The sequence below is a fragment of the Chelmon rostratus genome, chromosome 7 (genome assembly GCF_017976325.1).
Source record: "Chelmon rostratus isolate fCheRos1 chromosome 7, fCheRos1.pri, whole genome shotgun sequence".
Taxonomy (NCBI): Eukaryota; Metazoa; Chordata; class Actinopteri; order Chaetodontiformes; family Chaetodontidae; genus Chelmon; species Chelmon rostratus.
Genome location: NC_055664.1, coordinates 1498502 through 1511731, shown reverse-complemented (window position 1 = coordinate 1511731; position 13230 = coordinate 1498502). Strand labels below are relative to the sequence as shown.

Genomic DNA, 13230 nt, shown 5'->3' with positions numbered 1-13230 from the left:
CATAAACAAACATAAATTCGAAATAAAATATATCTACCATCTGAAATTTCATCCAGCTTGCTGATCACCCTCTTTAACTAAGCAGCTATTTAGTAACTACCTTTGTATTTAGTTTTAGACCAGTGTAGTACACCATAAAGTATAATGTGCACAACAACACTAAACAGTCAATTTACCCATGCAACAAACCTTATCATTAGACACAGCTGTGACAGCTGAAGAGTTCTGTGCATTTACCGGGCAAACTACAGCTCACAGTCCTCTGTGATCGCAAATTTCTGATTCGCCATAGGGCTGTCAGACTTAGCCCAAAATGTTGTTTGATTATTCCATCTAAAAAAACCCCACACAAACCATTTTAATATCTATTTTTGTGCATTATGTCCATAAGAGTACTCTGTGAGCCCCATGGAGACGACATCAACTCCATGACTGACTGCATAACAGAGTACATTAACTTCTGTGTTGACAACATCATATCCACCAAGATACCCCAATAACAAGCCCTGGATCAACAGTGACCTGAAGGAGCTGCTGAACATCTGGCCCATCTTAGACCCCAGGTGGCCACCTCCCTGGACCCATTGCAACTAGCCTGCTGGCCTGAGATTGGTGTCGAGGATGCCATCATCTACCTGCTTCAGCAAACCCACTCGCACCTGGTTTCTCCAATGCCTTTAACACAACCCAGCCTATACTGCTGTGACAGAAGCTGCAGGAGACACCTCCACAGCCTCCTGGATTATGGACTACCTGACAGACAGACCTTAGTTTCTGAGACTGAGGAGATGAGTATCTCAGCGGGTGGTCAGCAGCTCAGGAGCAATGCAGGGGACTGTACAGTCAACTTTCCACTTCAGGCCATACACCTCAGATTTGCGGTACAATTCACAGTGCTGTCATCTGCAGAAATTCTCTGATGACTCGACTTGTGGGCTGTGTCAGTGGTGGAGGAAGACTGAGTACAGGGAACTGGTGGACTGCTTTGTGGCATGGTGTGGGAATAACCTTCTAAATCTCCTTCTTAATGTGACCAAGACAAAGGAGATCACTTAGACATTCGGAGGACCAGGGGTAGTTTCACAATGTGACACAATTCAGGTTTCTCCTGCGGCCCCTTGCAAAACTTAATTGCCCACCCCTGTGCTAGCCTCTTCATGTCACACAAAACACTCACAACACACATAACTATAGTGGAACACACTTTTGTGTTGGATGTATTCTGCATGGACACTACACATAAATACATTTTCCAGTGAGCAAAATATCTCTTAATAGTGCTGACTGAAGAGACAACAAGTCAGTTAATGTTAGCTTATTATTTCTACTTTTTCACACAGGGCCAGGTAGGTTTGGATAACTTTTTTCCCTCAATAAACAAAATGATCATTTAAAAACTGCATTTTGCATTTACTCGGGTTATCTTTGTCTAATATTAAAATTTGTTTCATCTGAAACTTTTAAGTTTGACAAATATGCAACAAAGAAGAAATCAGGAAGGGGGAAATTCTTTTCCAGCAATGTAAGTTACATTAAAAGCTTAAATACATCCAGTGCATTATACCTCCAGACTTACATAAATGTGTCCAAGATGTGCACTAATATTTTAGAATTTACACCATTCCTATTGTGTGGTATAGTGTGTCTCAAAAGCGATTACAGGCCAGTTTTGGTTTATTTCAACCTGGCGTGTTTCCCATACTTTTCCCAACTTTTCACCCACAACCTCTGTTGTAGAGATCTGGGGAAATAAACTTGCATACAACACAGAAATCAGGGAACTGAATAAATATTAATTTTACATTTAATTGTGTTTTCTGTTTTAGCATTCTGTTACTGTATCAGAGCCCTACTCAGCTTGAGTGTCTGCCTGAGTAGGGCTTTTTGGTTGTGCTTTTGCGCTTTGATGTTTTTTTCCTTATTGATGCCCATGTGCTGTCAAATTAATTTGCTCTTATTTGTACATTTGCATGCGTTTTCATAACTTGCAGTGCATTGAGCTTCTGGGCCAGCATACCCCGGCCTCTACGGACCCCACAATATAATACCTGGCCCCCAGGTCTTGTGTCAGCAAGTTTATAATAATTAAAACACAACTTTGTTTAGTAATATGCACCATGTAAGTCATAAAATAATAAAAGTTAGTTTCAAACGTAGAATGTAAAAATCTAACACATAGCAATTTATCAAAATTACTATCAAATAATCAATAATTCAACCTGAATACTTGTTTTTTTATATTTATTGAAAATTCCTGTGAATGACCCCTTCACAATATGCAGGACAGCCAGTGTTCCTAGTTCACCTGTTTCATTAGCACTCTTTAGACAGGAGAGGGCGGCAGTAAAGCGAGAACGATCCTCTGAGTTGGAGCCCAGGCGTCTCATCATGTCCTGCAGCTCAGAGCTGGACATCTGCAAAAACCCGTCCACTGAAACTTTCCCTGCTGCAGCCTGCAGGGGACAAGGAGGATATCTCTGTCAGTGACTATTTAAATGACAAGACAAAGCTACAACAAGCAAATCCGTCACAACAATAATCAGCAGGATATTCAGCATATTACTACAAGTATGTCTTTCTCGAAGCTTGTGAGGTTATTCCTCACAATTTGTACTTCTCCTTTTTGTCTATACTGATAAATGCCCTGGACACAGTCCTTGTTCTTGCATTCAGGATAACTGAATTCTTTTCTGATCTACTGATGCATCAGTTACAGGAAAACAGCATCAGCTAAAGTAAGCACAAGCAGCTTTTCGCCAAGTCTGCTGAGACATATGTATGCTTTTACTATACTGTAAAAGCACTACAGTAACTTACAACTACATGCTTATGCATGCATATACATGCTTTTGTATATCCCTGATTCCATGAAACAGGACGCTGTATAAAACGTGAGTGAAAACACAATGCAGTCATTTGCAAATTAATTTACAGACCATGGTTTTATAAATTGTCTATCATGTGTTCACAAAGTGTTGAACCTCGCTCCATCCTCGCTTGTGAACCACTGAGCCTTTCCAGGATGCTCCTTTCATCCCCAGTCATGATACTGTTACCTGTTACACCTGTTACCAATCAACCTGTTTATCTGTGGAATGATCCAAACAGGTGTTTTTGGAGTGTTCCACAACTTTCCCAGTCTTTAGTTGCTCCTGTCACAACTTATTTGAAATGTGTTACTGGCATCAAATTCAGAACAAGCATACAATAATTAGCAATCATTTTCTGTTGATGTGGTAAGACATTCAGTATACTGTCTTGTACTATTTTCAATTAAGTATAAATTAAACAGGTTAAACAAATATAAATTATACATATATTTATTTTAACTCTATGATTTACGGACCTTTTTCCAACTTTTTTGGAAACAGGTTTGTAGAAAAGTGTAAAGTGTCAAGCTGTCTAGGACAGGAATGACATAAACTCATAAACCAGAGAATAATGCATTCATATGCAATATGCATTCAATCCAACATCAACAACTTATCGACACCTCACTGCAGCATTTGCTATCTGTGAGGCAGCTCCTGGTAGATGCTATGGGATAGCAAGTTATTGCAAGTTTCTAATACAGTTGTTGTGTTGTGCAACAACCTCCACATACAACATGTAGCACACTTGAATAGAGTATAGGACCTGAGCGAATCCAGGGACCACAGGATGATGCAAACCACTCATTAGCAAGAATGGAAAGACCAGGCTGGAATTTGCCAAAGAGTACAGGGATGAGCCTCAAAAAGTCTGGGACAAAGTGAACTGATGAGACAAAGATGAACCTTTACCAAAGTGATGGAAAGGCTAAAGTTTGGAGAAAGAAAGGATCTGCTCATGATCCCATTCAAGCTCATCTGTGAAACACAGTGGAGGTAATGTCATGAATTGGGCTTGCATACGTCCTTCTGGGACAGGCTCATTAATCGTCATTGATGATGTAACACATGATGGCATTTCTACTGAAATGTTTTTGTCTACCAATTTAAAGACAGATGCAACCAAACTGATCCTTCAGGGAGATCCTTCATCGTGCAGTAAGATAATGACCCAAAACACACTGCCAAAACAACAGAGGAGTTCACCAGGGGTAAGAAGTGGAAGGTTTTAGACTGGCCAAATCAATCTCCAGACTTATACTCTAAAGAACATGCATTTTACCTGCTAAAGAGGAGACTGAAGAGAGTAACTACCCAAAACAAACTACATCTGAAAGAGGCTGCAGTGAAAGCCTGGAAAATCATCACAAAAGAAGAATGCAGAGGTTTGGTGAAGTCAGTGGGTCATGCAGTTATTACAACTAAATATTAACTCTCATTCACTTTAATCTATTTTAAGTCTATCTGTTCCAAAATGTTTGCTCACCTAAAAAGTTGGTGTTGATCTCTTGTCTCATACTCATCTTTTCATGTTAAACCCAAATGATTTCAGTCTACAGCAAAAAATAAATGAATTGGCCTCACTGTTCCAATACTTTTGGAGGGGAGTTTAGATACTTCCAGAAGTTTACGTATGGTTGAGAATGAAATGCCTTTTTTATTCTATCAAACATTCAATCATGATTTTCAATTTAATCTTTTTTGGAAAATGTCTGTCAGACATCCCCTCATGTTCAATGTGACAGATGACTGTAGACTTCAGTACCTGTTTACATACAAGGCAGTTGACCTAGCTCAGTTAGCATCAATTAGATAGCTGGTAATTAGTACATATCTCACACATTTTGATATAGCACTATTGACAGAGTTTGCTTGCTTTAATTTTTGTTTTCTCTGGCCTCTGTAAGCAATGCAAGTATGTCTTGTATGTCCATGTGGGCCAACAAGATACTACTCAGCCCTTTGGTGCATGACTTCTGAGTAAAATCATTCCTTTATTCCTGTAGATGGATATCTTGATGCTAGGGCAGACTGTAACATCAACACTGCCATCAACATCATGGCTGTCATACACCAATCACCACAATCTGCTGATATCAATCCTATGAAAACTTTAAGATGATGTTGAATGTTGCATCTGCAGAAAAGAGCACTGGCAGCTACAGCAGGGTTGTCTGCAGGTCAGCTGGAACAGCAGGAAACTACCACTCTTGTGCGATCAAAAAAAGAAAAGGTCAAATTTATTAATTTTTATTTTGCATTGATACATTTGATTGGTAGAGTTATGCTTTAGGACATTTTACCCTCACTGAATAGTGACAGAACATATATAACCAGGTAACATAAGGAGAGAGAGAGGGATATGACATGTAACCAAGGTTCTCAGCCAGAGCAGAACCATGGACGCTGTCAATACTGTCCATAAGAATATTGAAAAAGTGATAGTGAGAGGTGACATCAGCTGTTTGTAATCACTATCCTACAGTGAAGATATAAAAAACGTTTCATTCTACAAAGTGATGTCTCTGTCTTATTTGTCATGCAGAATTTTACCATGTTCCTATTCTTTAAATGTTAGTTAAACAGCCAAATTATTTTGGGCCTCTTGGGGGCAGCAGACAAAGCAGCACATGACAACACGAACATATGATAATCTTATACAGTTGACAACTCATTATGAAACAATTGCATATTGACACAAGCCAAGGTTGTAATTTCAACTAGGGGTTGGGAGGACACGTTCCCCTCACTTTTCAACATCCTATCTTTACCCTTATAGTTTTGGTTGATTTTGGTACAAAAATCTGTCTGCTTTTTTTTGTTCCTACAGTTCAGATAGACAGAGATTTAAGTTATGCCTGCATCTAATTATTGAAGCTGATGTAACCTTTAAAATGTTTGTAGTATCTATACCCTGTCCTAAGTTAGAAACTATGTTCAAATGAGGCTACATCTGAACTTAAGCATAACTGCTGCAAGCCAGTGCATGTCTGTATCAAGGAAAATCATAATAATCATAATGTATAAGAAGGGTTAGTGCATCAACAATACAGAGTTTAGATGGCGTCTAATTTTTTTGTTAAAGTAACTTTGACGTATAGTTACCTATAACAACAACAGCTGGTTTGGTCTCCACCAACTCTTGAGACAAATATGTGGCTCTTAAGCTGCTCATTGCTTTAACAGCGAGAATTTGCTCCATTTGTTGAGTCACTGCCATCTCGTGTGGCAGCTGTCAGAGAGGTCAGAGATGCTATCACACCACTGAACGGTGGCTTGTATTTTTCTCATCAGCAGGTGTGCTTCATAATTCTTTGCAATTTTAAATAGGGGGCAAAGTTTGATACTGTAGGGGGAATGGAGTCTTGCCTGACTTGACAGTGACATCATCATGATAGCATAATAATGGAGAAATTCTGGTTAATACTTGCAAAGGAAGAGCACAAATGAGACAAGGAAGGGAAATAATAAGTTAGCAGGATGTATTTAGCCATAAAAAGAGTATATAAAGACTAGTCTCTGAGCTGAACCTTTCTACTGTATGATATTCTCCTAAGGTGTTTGCTCACATCATATGCCAGGACTGTTTTTGTGTGGGGTGGCCTACATTATTCAGCAGCTATCATAAAATATCAGGGCATTATTTAAACCTCATTTGGTTTGGCCAATAAAAGGGGCACATTTGAGGTTTAGAAACTATTGAGGAGTCAGACAATTTCTTTGTAAGCAGCGAGACAAGATTCAAGAGTTTATACAAATGGTGAAGGGAAGGTATTCTATGAAACACAGGGTCATCTCACAGCTGGATTTCTGGAATATGGACCTGTGTATTCAGTGTGAATGAAAGGAAAAGTCAGGCTGTCATAGAGGAACAATTGTCTCATTTGGAAACAAAAGAAGATATGAGATACACTCATAGATGGACAATATATCAAGAATTTGAATCTGAATTGCAGCAAAATGGTGACCTTCTGCAAGACTGATGAGTTTACACTGCTTCAATTTTACTGGAATGTGCTTTCTCAGCCGTGTGTGTGTGTGTGTGTGTGTGTGTGTGTGTGTGTGTGTGTGTGTGTGTGTGTTTAATGCAGAGAATGAGAGAAGGGGACTGGCTTAATCTCCTGGCAACTGGCTGTTTCCTGCAATGTGCCCATGATAAGTAAAATGGACAAGCTGGGATAACAAAAGGCTCACTATTTTTATGTGATGTATTTGGGAGACAATGCTGGGATGGAATTTGAAGTTAGTTCCCCATCTAACTTCTGCACAACGCCTGCAATTTCTGTGCAAACATGAAATCTTTGGGTTCAGCTGAATCTGCTTCTTCAACAGTTCGAGTGAATTGAATTAACAGTGATTTTAGTATAAAATTTCCTAGTCATGTTTCCAAAGAGAGTGTCCATGCTGTGCCACAGCAGTTGGGCTGTAGTTGAATATTTATAGAAAATGTGTCTGATGATCTTTTCAAATGGCAAATTTTGACGAGTGGTTACTTATAATTTTTGTTAGGTCTGAACCAAGTGGGTGCAGAGGGCTGAGAACTATACTCCTGCCTAGAAGCTTTACTGCTGCACTCAGCAGGAGAGCATGTGCATGACATCTGTGACCTGCTAAGTAGAGGCAAACAAATGCGAGTATGCTACGCAAAGCTAAAAAAGTACTTCATGGCAAAAAAAGAACATTCTGTACCAGACATAAATGTTTAGAAAGGCAGTGCAACAGCCAGGAGACATTTCCTATAGTCAACTGTGAGTCCTCTCCAACCAGCAGAAAAGGGATGAGCTGGTGGACAGCTACCATGAGCTGTTCGAGGGCATTGGCAAGTTAAAAGGCTTTTAAGTTATGCTTCACACCTACACTGACATTCAGCCTAGCTGTCAACCACACAGGTAGGTCCCGTTTCAGATCTGACAGAAAGTTGAGGAAGAGCTGAAAAAGATGGAGGACAACAACATCATGGAGACAGTGACGGGCCTATACCATGGGTTTTCCCCATCATAAGAACCACAGGAGCCAAAGGATGCAGACAAAGTGAGAATGTGTACAATGTAAATGTCACATCACTTGCACCATGGACGACATCATCCACGAGCTGAATGGAGCTACAGTCTTCTCTAAGCTCAACCTGAAAGCTGGATATCACTGGCGAGAGCTTCACCCAGACAGCAGGTATGTCACAAAATTCACCACACACCTAGGCTCAACGCAGTTCAGGCGTCTAAATTTTGGGATATCTTCTGCAGCAGATGTGTTCAGAATGCAATCTGCCAGCAAGCTTACACTATTTAGCTTCTTTCTGGAGGAAGCATCTTCAGTACTAGAGCCCGACGCTTTGGCCATAATGGCGGCCACCAATTATGAAGAACCACATTTAAAAAACAATGTCTGCTGGGAATGGGAGGAAAAAAACTGACTTCCCAACAAAGTTGCAAAGAGAACCAAAAAAGCGAAAACACTGCTGCTAACTGTAACAAGACAGACCAAACACACCTATGCTGGTAGAGGGAGCGAAAATACAGCCATCACCAACAGGTCGTTACTGCAAAGCTACTTAACAAAACAGGTATAACCAAAGTTGCTAACAAATAATGAAGTTAGCTCAAGCGGACACACTGCTGCTAACTGTAAAGATCGTCACCAACAAAGTACAATATGCGGTGATTAGTGGTACTTTACTAGTCGAGTCCAACCGTAAGATGGGGATGATCTGAAGAAAGGAGTGTCCGCGATGCCGGTGAGACAGCACACAATGCCTCCCGTAGGGCCCTTGGAGGGCGAGCACCTCGTAGCTCTGACCAGCAATGAGCGGTCACAAGGCTACTGGCAACAAGCTACTAATACTTTACTTTAGTTTTGTTAATATTTTTACTGCATGGTGGTTTATTTTATTCTAGTATCTTAATTTTATTTTAGAATCTTTCTTTCTTTCTTATCTTGTTTCTAACATGGGGATTGCAATGCAAATTTTATTGACATGACATGCTCGATGACAATAAAGAAATCTTGAATCTTGAATCTTGAAGTAACGGTGATAATTAGCTCCAAGCTAATGCTACATCCGTAGTACACCTGCGAAGCGAGAAGAACAAAGGAACAGATCCTCTGATGACACCGGAAGTTATAGCCTGTCCGGGGTCGTCAGGGGGTCACTCACAGGTGACTTTGTTGGTATCACTTCTCGACCTACACATGCACAAGACAGAGTCATTCAGTGCTTAAGGCAGCGCCACAGGAAAGTGATCTAATGTTAATAAAGGCAATATTTAAAGTAGCATTTTGAGCAGTGGCATGGCAAGAAGAAGAGGAGGGCTTCATGTGAATAATGTTATTATGGTTTCCAACATTATAGCTCTCATTTAAACATTTTGGTTTTCACAAATTATAACAGGGATGTGGTTGTATTTACGGAGTAAATGTTTATCCATACTGTGGGGACATTCAGGGATTTTGCAGCTGTCATTTGAGGTTTTATCAATTGAATGGGTAAGTGCAGGCCATGAAACAGCAGGACCCTCTCTATCTGGAGTGGATACATTCAGAGTTAAGGTGAGGTTATTAGGGTTATACCAGGATCTGGGTCAGAAAGAGTTAAAAACTACATTGTTGATCAAATTTGACACCGGTTACTTGGTCCTTTTCCAGTTTGGGTATAATCGATCAGTTTTGAAAAGGTCATGCTCAGTCAAGAATGGTTGATAAAACCATAATTTGTTGCTATACAGAAGTTTTGCAACTTTGGGGTTATTATAGATTCCAGTGCCACTGTACACAGAGTTTGGGTGAGAGCAGGTGATTTGCAATAATCAGTTGTGTTAGCTGTATTAGCATTGCTGGAAGAGGTGGCTTCACGGTCAAATCGCAGTGTGGAAAAGCAGGCGTTAGCTGAACCAGGAGCATTGCTGGATGCATGAGCGAAGTTATCTTTGGGACTAATACTATAAACAGAGGCTGATAGTCAGAGACGTTTGCCAATAGGACAGCATTCTGTTTCAGAATGGCAGCAGCAATTTTTTCTTAACTGTCAGGAACATGTCGATGATCTTTCTTTCTATCACTGAATTGGATTGCAGTGAAATTATTATTATTATATATCATCCTCACAGGTAAGCTATTTACATTCTTTGTTCCCTCTGTTTTAAGTCATTGAGCACATGGGCACAAATTTTATGCAACTGGTGCATGTGGTTATATGGGGAGTATGATTTTTCTCCCATTTGTTCCCCCTGTTAAGTATATACATATACTTTAATGTTGTTTCTATTAATGCTAATTCTATGCACACACAATAACATTATATTTAAAACATCCTCATGTCCCACTTCTTGACAAAAGTTCTGCATCACTTTACAATCTTAAAAACAAAAAAGCTTGGTGTCATGACTGAGGTAGTACGTGACTGTACACATAATTGTGACTTCACAGCCCTACAGAAGTTCTGAGGGCTCCTTAAAAGCACTGTTTCTGAATACAGGCTATGTATCATATGGATAAGCATAATATTTTAAGAACTGTTCCTCCTGGTTTTATGGCTGTTTATTGTGCCAACCAAGTCGGTATGTCCTGTCTGACATCAAAATAAATGGCATAATAGTTAGGAGTCTCTGTGCTAATGGGTTATCTCATTATCAGCAGTGAAACTTTAAACACTTCAACTAAATATTCTGCCTGTCTATGCAGAAAAGACATCAGGTCATCAGAGCTCATTAATACTGTGCCTCATAGCCTCCTTCCATCATTTTTGAAAAAACTTTCAGCAGTTCATAACTTGTTCTATAAATACATTTTGCACATTTTAAGATATAATGCAAGCATTTATTATGTGAAATATGGTATAATTATGACATAATTAATGTGGTTAATGGTCAATTAATGTGACCATACAGTTTCACCAACACACCTTTCATCATTTGTTTCCATCATCATTGTACTAATTAAGTGATTACAACGGATTTGTGGTGCTATATGCTCACATCGTGCTGCTCTGCACTATTCAGACTATAATACGATTTCTATTTCTATTCTTCTTTTTGAGCTACTACTGTTATGCTTCACTGCGATTGGCTCAGCTGTTTCAGAGCAAAGAAACCAGTAATAAGACTGAAAGTGTACTTATTAACCACCACACTCTGAATTATGTTCCACTTCACCCACCCCTCTTGCACTTTGTGCTGCTGCACCTATATGAGTCAAAATAGCAGGTGCGCATTGGCACACCCACACAGTCCGTACACTCAAAACCTACTGCTTGGCCCTGGTCGTGTGTGTGTGAGAGTGTGTGTGTGTCTCTCTCTGTGTGTGTGTGTAAGAATAAATAACAGAGCAATGTAAAATGGTATAATAGATGAGAGATCTTTTCTAAAAAAAAAAAAAAAAACCTTGCGTGATTTACACTAAAACACAATGGACACAGTGGCCATCTCAGTCTGTGATGTTGGACGTTACCTGACTGGAGACCTGGATTAGCCCTTGCAGAATTAGATTAGCTCATGAAGCCCTTTCAGACACTAGTAGACTGACCCTTGAACAATATATCAACAAGTAGAGGCTGAACAGTGCATGGTCGGTTATGGAGATGGCTTTTGGGAGATTAAAGGGATGCTGAGCATGGCAATCCAGAAGGGGCTAACATTGGAGCTGCATTAAAGGAGTTCTTCAACAGAGTGGTCGAGTGCTCTTTTCTTATAGCATCACTGCCAGAGTTTTGTAACTGTACCCGCTCTGATTTTTGTGTTTAAAGCCATCTAAACTGTCATAACTTTTATTATATTAAGTTGATAAAGCATACTGAAGCAGACATATCAATTTAGAAAATTGGCTTATTTTGAAAAGCAATAAATTAAACAGCAAACTACACAAAGATACAAAATAGTACAAAAAAGGTGAAAGTGTATAGTGCAGCACAGTGAACATATGCGCAATCTCAGACTTTTCAACATAAACAAAAAAAATAAGTTTAGCATGGTGAAGTGTACAGTTATTTGGAAAATGAATGTCTGATGATCAGATGCTTTCTATACTAGTTACTACACTGCAAGTGAGAGGTGAAGCAAAGAAATACTGTTATGTAGTGTCACGTTCACAAGTTGTTATTGTCATTTTGATTGACTGCCAATCTACCACTGAGTCTTATGTAATATGATCTGGCCTGAGTGTAGCCAGAAAGGAGGACAGACACAAGAGAAAAATGAGAGTGTAGGAGAGGAGAGACCCTATGTAGATATTTTTTTTCAGACACATAGATGGATGATATAACCTTCATCATTTTAGTGTTTTGATTTTGTTTCTGTCTGCATCTAATTGTTAACCTAAATTAACTGAAACTGACTTCAAGCTCAGTATCAACACAAGAATAGGAATGGTGGTGCAAACTTGACTGAGCTGGCCTGACCATGCAGTTAAGTGAGCAATACCACTGGGAACAGGTGGAGCAATGGTGGAAAGCCAGGCAAACTCATCTGGGAAAGGCCTGGCTCCTTTTCTTGTTGATTGACAACCAAGCCATTTAAAATACTTCGTATATGATCTCTTAAATGTTAGTACAGCTATAGAGCTTAGCATACTGAACATCTAACCATACAGATAGTTTGGGTTAAAGTTAGCTAATGTAATGGTGAATGTATTTTTTTGGTGGTGTTCACAGCATTAAAAGATTACATTTGCTAAAGTCAAGGTAATATTTTAGATTACAGCCTCAGACATTCAGGGTAATTACTCCGGCGTGACGGTGTAATCTTTTGTACCAGTACGGTATGTACTAATACATATATGTATGTAGGTACTGTTATGGAACAAGGGGGTAAGATTATTACAGGGTAAATATGACCTACTAAGCAGAAATTTGGAGTGATTTTACACTGACATTATCATTTGACTTTTAGTATAACTATTAGAGAGTATGGTATGACTACAAAACTGAAACCTTATTAGACTACCAGTAAACATGCAAACCACATCATTCCTTTATCATTTGGTAATTTTGAGGTACGTCAAATAACTATGGGGTGAATTTACTTTGTAACAAAGGTCCAGTGAACAGTGTATTGTCATGTATATTGTTGGCTTCTGATTCCATTCCTTGATATAATGTCAATTATTGTCAATTTTCATCAAGTGGTACGCTATTAAATGGTACACTGCTATAACCCTAAACGTGTCATAAGTAGCTGCTACGAGATCCTAAATAACTTCTATACTTGCCTTTCAACCACGTGTTTGTGTAGACAACCAGGTGTGTGGTTCATGTAATTGCTTACATATTAGGTCACTTTACATTTCTAGAAATTACCACCAGAGGGCACAACAGAGAACAATGACTGTATAGAACTTCCGGATTTCGAGGAGGTTACTATTTTCTTGATAG

The 13230-nt window shown here is 39.3% G+C and overlaps 1 protein-coding gene across 3 annotated transcripts in view; it reads right to left on the bottom strand.

Moving 5' to 3' along the window:
- LOC121608962 (kinase suppressor of Ras 1-like) overlaps positions 1-13230 on the bottom strand; it is a 53096-nt gene that overhangs the window by 20298 nt on the left and 19568 nt on the right. For all 3 annotated transcript variants that reach the window (XM_041940418.1, XM_041940419.1, XM_041940417.1), the window contains exon 2: positions 2306-2453. In XM_041940418.1, coding sequence (XP_041796352.1) covers positions 2306-2414 — 109 coding nt within the window. In that variant the 5' untranslated portion in view covers positions 2415-2453. The remainder of the gene's footprint in view (positions 1-2305; positions 2454-13230) is intronic.